Below are 15,269 nucleotides of genomic sequence, written 5' to 3' on the forward strand. Positions count from 1 at the left end.
TTAACACAAGAAGACATTTTTAAATTCTGTGACTCACATTAATAACTTCTCTCACATCTCGCCTCACTGCGCCGATGTCACAAGGGCCAGATTATTTTAAAACACCTGATTATACGAGGCCAATAAACACAGGTGTTGTTTCCCACTGATCTAACAGACTTAACACGTGTCCTCGCGGGATCCTGAAGCTCTCTCCAGTCTGTACATATCTGAGAGTGTCACTTTTGTTCATGTTGTTTCTATCACTTTTGACTTTTCTTGCCTCGTTTCCAAATTTATTGGGGGAAAGTTACTGATTAAACCAAAGCCCTGTCCTTTTGCTGCTGCAAAGTTCTTCTTTTGGAGCCAGAATTGATTTTATTTGGGGAAGAGGGTGAAGTGGTAAGTAAGCAGTGAAAACAAGCTAGCTTGGTGTGCAAGCTTGGATTTATAAACCGATGCACGTACAGTACAAGTTTAAAACCACTTCTCATTTCTTCATATTTTGCTTCCAATGAGCCAGACTCATAATTTTTTTTAAAAGTGGTGTTGAGCAATAGTTCTGATGCTTTTTCAAGTTTTTCTTTGGAACTTGGCTGCTTTATCCTTTTAGCTCGGAAAACGCAGCTAGTTTCAGCTGGAGATATGTTTTTGTGTGCTTAACGTTCAGTCATTCAATCAACTGTATACTTGTACTCAGCTGTAAACATGGTTTTAATACTGTTTAGTTAGGCACAATAACACTGAGTCAAAGGTGACGGATTCACCTTTGGAGTCAGCCTCAAGTGGCCATTAAAGGAACTGCAGGTTTTGGCATTTCCTTAATGCTATATTCTGGTCAACCCCAGAGATTGCTGCAGGTTTGAAGCATAAAAGTCAAACATGTTATTGTTTTTTATCCCCCGCCAAAAACACATACATTAAGTCTATTGAGCTGAAAATGAATGAAATCCGTGGTGTTCTGTCTTGGTTTAAAAATCATGTCGAGTACATACCGTGGTCTCCTCAGTGGCTGTACATGAAGCTGAGTTCGCTGAATTGCATGTTTTGCTGCAGGTGTTTTGTCTGATACTCCCCAACAAAGAGACACTGCCCATGAAAACACCAAGAAAACATTTCCTACTAACAGGACTAAATGACATCCTAGTCATTATGCCTCCCTTCAGTGCTGCTTGCTAAAAAGTCCCTATTAGTATAATTGCAGGCAGATACCTCTCCTCTGAGCAGGGTGACACATGCAACAGAAAAACCTGATCTGTAAAAGGCCATCATGGACAGTGTTGGTTAGACTGGTTAGATAAAAACGGGCAGCACAAGAAAATGTGGATGTGGAAGGACTTTTCTTTGTCAACACTGTCTTCAACCTTGTATAAATGCATAGTTGAAGAGGGTCATGAAAAAGAGATGAGTGTTTGATAAAGAGCAGAATCACGCTGCCTATTCTAGTCTAGTCTAGCCACTGGCTTCTTTTTTGACATCCCTGGAGTTTAAAAATAAACCCTTCCGAACCCTCCAACCCTCCTCCATCCCCACCTCCGCATCTCTGCACTCCTTCAGAGGTCCATCCTGACGATAATTACCTCCTACTTATTGCATGTTATCGCGCGGAGCTCTCACCACTTGCAGCCACTTAAATCCACTATAGGCAGAGGCAGCGAGGTGAAGGTGTGAAAGGATGTGCGAATGTACGGGGATAGGGAGGCAGAATGGATGTGAGACAGTGAATTAGGCAGGTAAGGGCAGGTGTTAGAAAAGGCTTTTAGAAAGCCAAGAAGGGACGGCGTGATAAGACCGGAAGCTTTCTTCTCAGCAGGGTGGGCAGAATGGGGATGGAGAGGGGACCGTCTGGAGGGACGAGGACACAAGAGACAGTGATTAAGTGGAGGTAGCAGAGGTTGACTCTAAGTCGTGTAACCTTGTCATCTGCAATCGAGCCCCTGGGGGCAGACATGTCTTCACTCAGGCCTAATATCATAGGCAGCCCCTGGAACCCAACCCATCCCCCCTTCATCCAGCACCCCTCCACAGCCTGAAGGGAGTTAAAAATACATCCATCTCCAAACGTCCTTGTAAAAAGGGGTTCATCATTTTTTTTCCTCCTCCCCCCCCCCCCCCCTCATTGCCCACCCCCCTTCTACTGCTGAAATTCTGAAAGCATAACTTGGGGGCAGAAGCAAGGTCAGCCACCAGCTTCTGTGGCAGACAGATGAGATTCAGCTTGGCCCCGGCTATAGCGACGAAGAGACGGAGAGGGCCATGCCTCATCCTCCGTCCATCTATCATCTCTGTCTCTAAATACTGTTTAAGCACTGCTTTGCGAAGGCTGAGGTCTGCATGCGTTGCAGTCATTATGGTGCCATTCAACTAAGGCTTTATTGTTCTGTGTTTGGTCAGCATGCTTGGTAATTGGAGAGTTGGCTGTGGCTGAATCACTGATTCAGACAGAGCTGCCCATACGGCCGAGGTTATTCGGCAGTCACGGAGGCTTAGTCACTTTGAGATCTAAATAAAATTGGAGCAGTAATGGCTCCTCCGACTGACACTGAGAGGACGCACATGCGGACAGATGAACAAACCGCTTTGCTTTCATTTCACAAATCAGTTTCTTTCATTCTGGCGAGGCCCTGTATCAAAGTCAAAGTGCATTTCAGAGTGTCCTGGCTAACACGCTAATCTGCAACTTGAAGGCAGGTTTTGATGTCTCTTTTTTGCGAGTCAGAAAGAATTCAAGATGAGATCAGAGTGTGGCCGATAAGGATGCTGCTGTCCTCTGGATGCAGGTGGCTTCTGCGTCCACTCATCACACTCTCAAGAAAATACCTGGCGTAAATAATCAAATAAGAAAAACACTCAACCTTCTGATCACAATTTCAAAAGTCATGTTCACTTGAACCCCCCTCCACCCAGTGCTCAGAGGCAAAAGCTTTCAGGGGAAAGATTATCTCCCTGCTGTCCTCCTCTGTAATTCCCTCTGTAAACAGTTCTGGTGGAATAAGCTTACTCTCAGATGCTCGCTGACAGTACCTGCTGTGTAGGAGATGATTACAGAGCGCTATTGGGCTAAACAGCCCCCGGCGATGCTGAGATGGGGAACTTCATGACATCCTGTTTTTATGTTGGATTTGTGTGTGTCTGCGTGTCAGGATGAAAAGGGAGAGAGTGAGAGAAATCAGCGCCGCTGTACTGTACTGCATGTGTGTAGGCAGCAGGGCCGCAAACCTCATCCGGCGAAGGGCATCCGCATTCAGGTACTTAATGGTCTGTGCAACTGTCACCATAGCTCATTAATGCTTTCTCTGAAGGCATCAGCGTGATTCAAAGCTGGAGAAAAAAAAAACTTTTTTCAGGAGGGGTCGGAATCAGTGACCTACATTTGCGGCCTCCTGAATCAGATGCGCTGCAGACGTTCTCCCACAGCTCGTCTCAAGTGTGTGGCTCAGGGGGATTTTAATTTCAGATTAGTCAGTATTTAAGTGCTTTTATGCTGTCATTCTGCCCTCATTATCCAAGTGAGAACTGTCACTGCCTGTAGCTAAGCTATTACTAAATGGAAAGGGAACTTTCCTGTCCGTGCCTTTTATTAGAAGGCGAACGGTTATCTGTAATTGCACAGGGAGAGCGGTCCAGGGGTGCAGCAGCGGGTGACATCGTAGATTTCTTTTGCCTGCAGTTGCACAACACATGAGCTCACTCCTAAAGATAATTAGAGAAAAAGGGTGATTTCTTTGAGATCTGCTCCCTGGTGTGTCACCACCTAAGATACCTCAGCGCCCTCCATCTCGGTGGCCCCCGTGGGGAGAGCTGTCCTCGTCTGATAACTCGTGCCGTTCGGCGGTCAGGCAGGATTGTTTAGTAACGGCTATCTGGGCTATGCTGACAAGGTGTTTAATGTTTCGTGATTAACCTCAGTCATCAGTTGGACAGGCAGAGTGGCTGCTCACTGCACTCTCTTTCCCAATTATTGCTCTTTAAGGAGAGTGAAGCAAATTTATGGCCAGTGAGAGGAGAGTAGTATCCCAACAATTACTCTGGGTGCTGGAATTAAATTGACAATTTGTAATCTTAATCGCCTTAACACTGCTACACCCAGGGAGAAGCGAAATCGGCCAGGGCGAGGTCCCGGGAAATCAATTCATGGACTATCTGTCTTTTACCTCTCTTTCTTTCCCCTATCTACTCGTTTTTCTCCAACCCTCTTGCACTCACTCCATTTCACTCTCCTCTACTCTTATGGCTTTGTTTCTCATCAGTGATCCTCTCTCTTCAACGCACTGACATCTTACTTGGCAGAGATTTTCATTATCTAAGGAGTGGAGCCATTTACCAGAGAATGGGCTCCAGCCATCTACTATTGCTGACTGAAAGCTTGTTTCTCTATTGGGTCTTACACTCATCCATCCCCCCTTTTTTAGCACTCTCTAGGCCCATGACAAGTCTGAAAACATGCTCACATACTGGCCCGAGTTCTTTCCCTGGTATTCATAGCTTTACTGATGAAAGCCTGTGTGCACATTCACGACCACTGTTACCTTCTAGAGCTACTTTTTAGAGCTTTATTGAAACAGTTGAGACTTTCACACTAAGACTCTCAGTTTAACCAGTAGACATATTTCATTCTCTAATTATTTTATGAGTTTTAACCTGATGGATTACCACAACTCAAAGTCAGTGCTTTTTTTTGATCGTACAGTATAAATTTTAATAAATCAATGTAAATATTTAAAAGCGGAAACAAATGACTGAAAGAAGAAGCTTTACAGACTTGGTAATGATGCAGTGTTTTATTTCTTTTAACAATGACAACCAATTTCTCAGGATTTCGTCTAACGTCAGATTATACAGATATAGAGTTCTGTTTATTTTCCTTCTGAGATTTTTAAACATTTGATATGTAACTATTCAGATCAACAACAAAAACATCAACATGTGATGCTAGCATCCCAATGCATCAAGAATGTGCCTTGAATGAACTTTTCCCTAAGTAGGACACTTAGAAGGTACTTAGAGAGCTGACGGACAAGAACTAGTGTAGATGGGTGCCTCAGGTTTTCAGGATTTGTGAGGTTTTCCCAGTTATGCAATTTATTTGTGCTAAACTGCCACTACTTAATGTTTGTAATGGAAATTAGTTATTCATTTTTAAAGGTTCCAGTATTATGAGTATATTTTAAATCCATAGAAGATGTATGAAAAGGGTAATCCATCAAATTGTAACCACTGAACCAATGAATTCTGTTTTTGGGGCCAAATGTGTCCTTTGGCTGCTATTTGACTTGGTCTAAGCCCTGTGAGACTATGCCTCAGCACAACATTTGACACTACATGATAATGTTGCTAACACCATCACAATAAATGGGGATCTTTAGTGGGTGTAAAGATTGCACTGATGTGAATCCTTTTACAGTTTCTGAACGGAAATTACACGTAACTTCTAACTCATCACGCTGGCATCAGAAGTCAGAAAATCTCAGAGGCATTTACATTTAATTTAAGGAAATTGTGAATGACTATACCAATGTTCATGGCATTCTGTCCATTAAAACCTTAAATTAGTTTGCTCAAAACCATAGAATCAGTGTACTTCACACCCTTTACCAAATTGGTTTTAAATTGTCATTTCAGTCTGTTCTATTAGATTATTTAAAACAGACATATTTCCCACATAGCAGACAGGTCTGGCCCAAATCTGGTGTCAAACCGGTCCTGCTGGCTGACTTCTGGCAATGTAAGTGGTATGTCATCCAGATATGGGCCAGGCCTGGCATAGATGGCGCTGTTTATGTGATGACATCTGGCCCGAGTGTGGTTTGTTTTATGTGGCCCAGGCTCATAGAAAACAGGTCTGGCTCAGATCCGGCATCAAGCTGGCACTTCTGACTGACTGGTGTCATGGCAGAGTGTATGTCAACCAAATATGGGTCAGGTCTGGCAATGATGGCACTATTTATGTTCCTATTTTTATTTTAGTTAGAAGACCCAAATGCCATGTTGCAATACTATACTGCTATGGTAGCCAACTTTCAAATGCAGGTTTGACAGGTTTGTGAGTGTACACTTTATCCAAAACCTAGTGAGGGTTTACTCATGTTCAGCACTGGGTGGCTGTAGCTTATGAGTGGTTCAATCCCTGGCTCCTCCCGTCTACATCTCAAGAGTGTGAATGTGTATGAATGTAGTTAGGAAGCACTCAAGTTAAAGAAAGTGTGTGATTGGGTGACTGTGGCATGTTGTGTAGATCACTTAATAATGATGAATAATCCATGAGAGTAGAAAAGCGCTATATAAGAATCAGTCCATTCACTGTCTGAACAGAGTTTCTTCATGTTACTTTTGCACTATTATGTTCCGGCACATGTTGTTATTGCATGGCTTGATTAAGGTACACATTAGGCTGACATCTGGGGCCAGAGCTGAAACTGTTCTGGGCCAGCAGTGTGTCTGCAACTGGCCCGTGGCTGCACACAACTTACACATGGCCCACATCCCACAAAGAATGACGACCCTTTGGTGGGATGTGGCCCAGATCTGGTTTGCCAGAGGTTACACATGGGCCAGCACAGAACCAACAGCGTGTCTGCAACTGGCCTTGTGATGGCCCATGTGTGGGCCACCTCTGGCAAACCAGATCTGGGCCACCAAAGGGTCGTCATTCTTTGCGGTATGTGGGCCATGTGTAAGCACATTGCGTGGGCCAGATCTGGGCCATACCAATTTTGCTGTGTGGATTTAAGTTCCAGGTAAGAATTATTTTCTTTCAATCACTGCTGTCTTGACGTGAAAGTAAGCTAATCTGATGGGGCAATTTTAAATGTTTACATTGCTGGCAATAAACTGTGAAACATGAAACACAAAGGTGTACCACTTTAAGAACATAATGTGTCATGTCAGGAAATTTTAAGTGTTTTGCATGCCTTTTCATGTGGTTCTGTAAAGGTCAGCGGGATGATTCTTGCTTCTTATGTATTTTTTGTTTCCCCATCTTGGCTTGAGGAAGAAAATTGTATTAATGGATGTGATGGTACAGGAGAGCTCACCAAAGTCATTACGATTCGTCCTTCCTTCTATGGGGACCCTATATATTTTTGCTAGATTTATGGGCCAAACAATTTTTAATAATCTGGTCTGCACAGAAATGTTTAGCCTGTCCAACAGACACTTAACAAATCAGGAGTTCATAAGTTACTTCCCTTAAAATGACAAATGTGACCCTGACATTGATCACAGTTTAGGTGAAGACCCATTAGGTGATCATTGTGTGCAAGTTTCACTACTAATAATTCTTGTGATTGACCCTTCAGTCATTTTGAATATTAACTCTTATTCTCTGGCCATCAGTTTATCACATGGCTATCATCTATATTCTTCAACACTTGTGTGTGAAATTTACATCAAGTGTGAGCATGCAGCAATTTGTCATGTCAAGAAAAATGTTCTCATTCCTCAGCTCACTATTTTAAGAAGAGCAAAAATCCAGCACTGCTTAAAGAGACATTACCATGACTCAGTCTTTTCAATACCCTCAGGCCTGTGTCTAAGCAGCCTTTTATGAAGAATCAGGTTCTGAAGCAAGTCGTTCATGTAAAGCATGTAAAATACTTTTTGTTAGAATTTCATTCAGATTTCAGAGAGAACTACTTCACTCACCCTGTGCTGAACCATTTTGATAATATCAGAAATATGGTGGCGGTAAAGCATTGAAAAAATAAAAGAGTTTGGTCAATGCACAATATGGAACTCTTTAAGCTAAATAATACCGAATGAGGAAAATGTCACATCAAATTCCCGATCTGATATCTTTATTTGAAGAGTTGGGAATGAAACCTGGCTCTCTTCATAGCTTCAGTATGCTTAAAGACTCAATTCTTGGTAAGACAGGGATGCGATTACTGCTGTCAATGCTACACTGAGAATATCCAGCAAAATCCATCCATCCACTTCCGCTTATCCTTTTCAGGGTTGCGGGGGGTGCTGGAGCCTATCCCAGCTGTCATAGGGCGAGAGGCGGGGTACACCCTGGACAGGTCGCCAGTCTGTCGCAGGGCCAACACACAGGGACAGACAACCATTCACATTCACTCACACACTCACACCTCGTGGCAATTTGGATTATCCAATTAACCTATCCCCACAAGCTGCATGTCTTTGGACGGTGGGAGGAAGCCGGAGTACCCGGAGGGAACCCACGCAAACACGGGGAGAACATGCAAACTCCACACAGAAAGACCCCGGCCTGATGGTGGAATTGAACTCAGGACCTTCTTGCTGTGGGGCAACAGTGCTAACCACCGTGCCGCCCATCAGCAAAATCTTCCAATTAAATATTTTACCAAATTATATCAACACAAATTGAACCTTTTTTTGGCAAAGATATTAGAAAACTCTCCAGCTTATCTACAATAACAGAGAAGTTTGCACGGGGAAAAAAAATCTGTTGGTTATTAAGAAAAAAAACATTTCACCGTGAATTGAAGCATTTCACTCTAATTGTGCTTTTTGATCCAGGTTTAAACACTGAACAGGATTCTAGTAATTTAGTCCTTTTAAAATACAAATTACAAAATTCGATAGCTCGTGCCAGTCAGCGGAACACATAATAATGGAGGCTTTTATGTCCGTGTGTCTTAATTACTGCAACGCTGACAAGATATTATTCTGGTTGACAAGAATGTGGCTTTGTATTAGGACTAAGAGGACAAAATACTACAAATGTTACATTCTTATGTCAGTCTTAGAGTTTTTAATAGTTCAGTTTCTTTCACTTCTAATCTAATCTAACATCAGATTATTTAGAATAATACTTTATTATTTTATTTTATTGAGCCTGCAACATGTGCAAGCGATGCATCTTAGACATCGCCTGCACGTGTTGGTTGCTCTGAAGCCCAGGTCAACATATTAAGATATTACAGATGACATTTTATAAACTGTTTTGTATCTTTGAGAAGCAGATGGAAAAGACCGGTGAACACATCCTTATTTTATTTTCTACAGGGCATTCTTCTCTACTGTGAATACCAGGCCTCTACTTTCGATGAGTCGAAGCTTCCCAACCACAGGTTTGAGGCCATGGACCACTTTGCAAAGTGTTTCCTGATCCTGCGTCTGGAGGACAGCCAAGTAGAGGGAGGTCTCCAAACTGCTGAGGAAAACAGGAGAGGCTGGAGGGCTGTACGCGTGGACTTGGTATCTCCACCTGTGGATCGCTACGCCTTTACTCTTCTTGGCTGGAGCGGCTCCAGGGTAAGAAGGATTATAGAGAATGAATGAAAGTTAGGTAGCTGCAGGAAGAAGGTGTGAGTAGAAAGAAATGTACTAGTAGTTATTCAGTACATCTTAGAAGTGCTTGAACCACAATTTGAAACCACAATTTGGTATCTAAGGCCAAGTGTACATGATGAAAATCTGATTTCATATCAGCAAAGTCTCATATCCTAAAACCATCTTGCTAATAACAATAATGAAAAGGCATAGAAGTCCTCCAGGAATACAAAATGCATTTAGACATCGCTGTTTCCTTTTAAAGTCATATGGCTGACAAGGAAAATAGGTATTTAATTTCAGACTATCGATTCTTCCTTTCACAGCAGTTTGAGAGAGACCTGAGGAGGTTTGCTCGAATGGAGCGGCGAATGCTGTTGGACAATCACGCTTTGTATGACAAAACTAAGGTAACATTTAAATTAAAACATTTCATTTTTAGCTGATAATTTTAAATTTGGGCACATTTATGATAAACGTATGATTCAACTGCATGATCAACGTAAACCTTGTAGATTTTCATGAAGTGCTTTGCATTTCTATTCATTCTATTAGTGATTTATATTTATTCATTCATTAAAAAATTATTTGGTAAATAACTGTAAAAATAAGAAATTCTAACTGCACTTTACTGTTAATGTCAATAATGGTTGGAGTAGTTAATTCATACATGTACAATATTTAGCTTTATGACTCATTGACAGTCAGCTTATTTTGCTGATCCCCTGTAAGAAGGCGTCCACTTCTTCAGCAACTCATCTTTTACTTGCGATACTACAGATGTTGAGTTTTCACAGAACATTTCTGAAATGAGGGGGAAATCCACGGATTTGCATTTTGCAGATCTTTTCAACTTTTTGCACCGGCCGTTTTGAATGTGATATATTGCATGCGTCTTTTTTCTGTCACCTGCAGGTAAGTGGCATTTTACCATAAGGCAGTGTCTGTAAATCATTTATCTAAAGCATAAACAAAGAGCAGTGTCAGTATTTGTGACAGTACGTGATGTAGACATGACTGAAACCCATCCTGTGTAAGCTACAAGTCATATAATTAGAAAACAGCAGAAAGTAAGTTAAGTATTTTTAAGGTTCTCAGTCATCCAGGTCATCGTAGTCAAAGGAGCTTGCAAAGAAAAGCGTCTGGACTTCTTTAAGTTACTTGAAGACGTTTCACCTCTCATCCGAGAGGCTTCTTCAGTTCTAAGGTCAAATGGTGGAGAGTCCCAGATATAAACCTGGTGGGAGTGTCCCCCCACAGAGGGACAAAAGGACCCCCTGATGATCCTCTAATCGCCTGAGCCAAGGTGTGGAACTGGGTGTGGGTCCCAATCAGCCAGAGTTTCGGGTGGGTTCATTGTGAAACCTGGCCCCACCTTATCATGCGAATTCCTGAGGTCAGATGGCCCAGGATGTGAGTGGGCGTTAAGGCGTCTGGGAAGGGATCTCAAAACTGGATTATAGATGGCAGAGAGTTGGTGTCGTAAACCACCGCCTCTGTTCAAAGATGGTCGCTCACAGTGGACATAGATGGCTTCTTTCACTCCTCTTTCAAACCATCTGTCCTCTCTGTCCAAAATGTGAACATTGGCATCCTCGAAAGAGTGTCCTTTATCCTTAAGATGCAGATGGACAGCTGAATCTTGTCCTGTGGAGGTCGCTCTTCTGTGTTGTGCCATGCGCTTGTGAAGTGGCTGTTTGGTCTCTCCAATGTAGAGGTCTGGGCATTCCTCGCTGCACTGTACGGCATACACCACATTGTTAAGTCTGTGTTTTGGCGTTTTGTCTTTCGGGTGAACCAGTTTTTGTCTGAGTGTGTTGCTGGGTCTGAAGTACACCGGGATGTCATGCTTGGAGAAAACCCTCCTGAGTTTCTCTGATACACCGGCTACATAGGGGATGACAATGTTGTTGCGTCTGTCCTTCTTATCCTCCCTCGCTGGTGTCTGATCTTCTTTTCTGTGCCTCTTTGTTGACTTTAAGAATGCCCATTTAGGATAGCCGCACGTTTTGAGTGCTTCCTTTACATGTGTGTGTTCCTTCTTTTTCCCTTCAGACTTAGAGGGAACATGTTCTGCCCGGTGGTGTAGGGTCCTAATTACTCCAAGTTTGTGTTCCAGAGGGTGATGGGAGTCAAACAGGAGGTACTTTTTAGTCCTGGATATTGTCTCTTGCAAATTTCAAAAGTCTTAAATTCATTTCTGTGAAAAATTAACATTTAACTGTCCCAGAAAATAACTACCAAGTATTAAACTAAGAAATCAAAGGTCAAGAGATTTGTGTGTCATTCCCTTGCATTTCAAAATCTTTGTAAAGAATGGTTACCATGGAGGACATCGGCACAGAAATTAAAATTTCAATTGAATTATTTCTTATAATCGAGACAGCCCATAAAGAGGTGTCAGGTCTGATCACAGATAAAAGTTAAAGTTATGCAGACCGCACTTGAAATACGATAGTTTTAATTGTGCATACAAGGTTTTCTAAAACAGACAGCAATTTAAATATAACACTGTCAAACAAATGAGTTCAGTCAAACGTCTCTAACCCAAGACGCACAGCATGTTACTATGCAATGTACTGGACACCCTAAAGTGCACTATTCAATCTACCGGTTACCAACTCTTAGCATTAGTTGTATCATAACTGCTTAATTAGCGTAACCAGTGTTGAAGATGAAACAAATTCACGTGCAGTGTTTCTGTTCTTTGTTTTAACTCATCTCAGTTTAAATGTCTTTTTAAAAATAATAATTATGTCCTAATATTCCGCATACAAAAAAAATCTCGGGGTGTTTTTGACATTGCCCACAATATCCATGATGAACTGCAAATTTAATTAGAAGACAACCACAAACAGCTTGTCTGCAAGTTGTTTGCAAAGAGATGTCTCAACCAAATTAATACTGCAGCGAGTAGACTTAATTACTAACCTGGAAGCCAGTGTTAAATTGTATCTTATTATTTTCTTTTCCTTGCTTTTCTCTGTTTGACACAGATGGCTATCCTCCCTGAGCCAGGTTCCCTCTGAGGTTTCTCTCTGTTAAAAGGAAGTTTTTTTCTGTCTTTTTTGTCTCACAAAGCACTGTGCACAGGTTTTATGAACTGACATTAAGTATTGTCTTTGAAGAGGCAAAGGAATCAGTCTCAAATTTGCATGATTCAATTGAAACAAATAAAAAAAAACCCACACAAAACAAGGTTGGTTGATCTTCTAACAATGCACTAATATATAAATATAAGCCAAACTAAAGAAGGACCAAAGAACAAAAGAAGGAAAATTGTGTTTTCATTAGGGTGAAATGATGGAGACTGTGGAGGCTGGGCCAGGTATTCTCTGATAAGAAGAGATTAAGCCTGATTAAAAACAAATTTGCTGTCTAAACCTGAAATCTGTGCAAAAGACAAACGTAAAACATTATTTTCTTTAAGACTCGAGTAAACAACATGATAATTAAGTTGCTATAACTGTGTCATGTGCACATACAAAGTGTATTTTATAAAAAAAAATATTTATGTAAGTATTTATGTATGTAATAGATGTCTTAGTGAAACAATCTCAAAACACTGGAAACTGCTGAAAAAAATGAACTTTACTTGTGTGCGTGCCTTGTACATATCATGTGTTGCGCGACTATTTGTCATGAATCGCTGTGTGGCAGGCAGGCAAGCAGGAGTGGTGGACCCAAAATGCAGAACTCAGACACGGAAGTGAAACTTAAAGCGCAGCTTTATTGCTGGGAAAAACCTCGTACTAACTAAACTCACCAAAAGACAAACAAAAGTCTGAACAGAGGAACCAAGGACTGAAACACTGGAAAAGAAATACTAAACTGGAGCAGGAGACTAAACACTAGAAACATGGAAGCAGAACACACAGCTAGTTGAGGGTAAGAGGATGAACAGACGTTAACGACGCGACACCGAGTAGGGGAAGACACAGGCTGTATCCCAATTCAGGGTCTGCAGCCTTTAAGTACGCAGCCTCAACGATCCTCAAGGGCCGCGTACTTAAAGACCGCTAAGGCCGGAAGTGCGAGGCTTGTGAAATGGGACGGTCTAGCCTCCGTTGCGCTGCCCAGGTTGCCTAGCAACCATGACACTAACAGCTGGAAATGTTTCATACAGCTTTGTTTGACAGAAATGAAGGAGAAAATCTTTTGTTCATTTGTTTGTTTGTTTCTACATGAGCTTTGATCAATCTCTGTAAGATTAAGCTCAGCTATTGAACGGCGTATATTTTAAAGTAAAGGCTTTAAAACCAAGTTTGTACAAACGTCACTTATGTCACATAACTTTGCCGACATGTGGCCAACAGTAATGTTTTTATGTTCTTCGTTATTAAACATTTGCACATAAATAAGTGACATAATATTCAGTACTTACTTAGGGTTTACTCTTCGGGCGCCCCTCATCCACCGTTTTTTTTCGGCAAAATTATCCACACCCACCGCTGCGCTATGCATTCTGGGATATGTTGGGCCACGAAGTCTACACCGCCACGTCCTTAAAATTCAGGGAAATTAAGGACGCATTTAAGGGCCGCATTTCGAGCAGCCTTCGAATTGGGACAGCCTTCGTCACGTCGCGGTGACGTAATCGGCCTTAAAATGCGGCCTTTAAGGTTGCAGACCCTGAATTGGGATACAGCCACAGACACTAAATACACATAGCAGCAATCAAGGGATGAGCAACAGGAGGGGAACACACCTGGGGGAAATCAAAGCTGACGGGACAGGGGAAACGTAAATTGAACACACTCACATGAGACAGAGACCTTCAGAATAAAACAGGAAACTCACAGACACAGAACCAGGCAAGACACTGAACTAAACAGACAGATTCACAAGCAGACAGTGTGACACCATAGACAGACGGAGGGAACACAGAGAAGTGGGAGCACAGGCAACCTAAACTAAACATGAGGGCAAGATAACAAAACCTAAACCAGAAATAATAATCATCATCATCAGATAGCTAAAGAATCAGAATATAATTATAATCAAAACAGTATCACCAGAGAATAAGAGCTAATCCATAATGCAAAAATAAACCAAAACATAAGAAACTCAAAATGCTGGGTGGAACCGACCCAGGACCGTGACACTATTTTCCACAGCCTTTAAGTTCTTCTCTGTTACATTAAATGCCAGCATAACCAAGGATCTTAAATATGCGGGGCTTTGTTCTAGACATTCAAGGTAAGGACTCAGTGAAGGAGTACATGATGGACGTAGAGCTTTGGTGCCGCAATCTCAGCCTTGAGAAGACTGCCTGCAATAGTTATGCCTTGTTCTGCTAACATCTCCACTTAGCATTCCAGCTAAGTTAACAGTTCTAGCAACAACCGTCACAGCCATATCATTACACAAAGTGAGATAAGCTTTTTTGGTATCAATTATCTACTTAGAAAATCAGTTTGCATGATTCATTTATATATGCAAACGCATATGCTCACAGGAAAATTCATTACGTACGTCTTGCTAGTACTGGACTGGACCCTCTTTTGCCTTAAGAGCTGCCTCAGTTCTTTGTGGCATATATTCAGCAAGTTGATGTAACTAGTTGCTGCGGTGTCATGTTCAAGAAACCAGTTTTAGATGAATTGAACTCTGACCAGGCAGAATTGTAGCTTTAACATGATTTGAGCTTTGTGACATCAGAAAATTGGTGGACGTTGGTCATAAAGGGATGAGCCTGGCCAGCAACAGACAGGCTGTTTCATTTAAATGACACTCAGCTGGTACTGAAGGGAACAAAATGTGCCAGGAGAAAATATTCCCCATCATTACACCACCCACCTGAGTGGTTCATACACCGCAACATGGATCCATTCTTTCATGTTGTTTATGCCAGATTCTAAGCATACCATCTGAACATCACAGCAGAAATTGTGACTCACCAGGCAATATTTTCCCAGTCTTCTATTGTCCAGTTTTGGTGAGGTCACTTGAACAGCAGCCTCAGTTTCCTGTTAGTTGACAGGAGTGGCACTTGTTCGAAGCACATCTACTTCAGTGCTCGGTTTGAACTT

The 15,269-nt window shown here is 41.9% G+C and overlaps 1 protein-coding gene across 1 annotated transcript in view; it reads left to right on the forward strand.

Annotated features, from left to right (window-relative positions):
- The window catches only part of dntt (deoxynucleotidyltransferase, terminal), a 99,035-nt gene that overhangs the window by 50,485 nt on the left and 33,281 nt on the right, over positions 1 to 15,269 (forward strand). Inside the window, exons 9-10 of the mRNA XM_006799053.3 lie at positions 8,971 to 9,219; positions 9,564 to 9,647. Coding sequence (XP_006799116.2) covers positions 8,971 to 9,219; positions 9,564 to 9,647 — 333 coding nt within the window. The remainder of the gene's footprint in view (positions 1 to 8,970; positions 9,220 to 9,563; positions 9,648 to 15,269) is intronic.

The sequence above is a fragment of the Neolamprologus brichardi genome, chromosome 13 (assembly GCF_056152115.1).
Source record: "Neolamprologus brichardi isolate AB-2024 chromosome 13, ASM5615211v1, whole genome shotgun sequence".
Taxonomy (NCBI): domain Eukaryota; kingdom Metazoa; phylum Chordata; class Actinopteri; order Cichliformes; family Cichlidae; genus Neolamprologus; species Neolamprologus brichardi.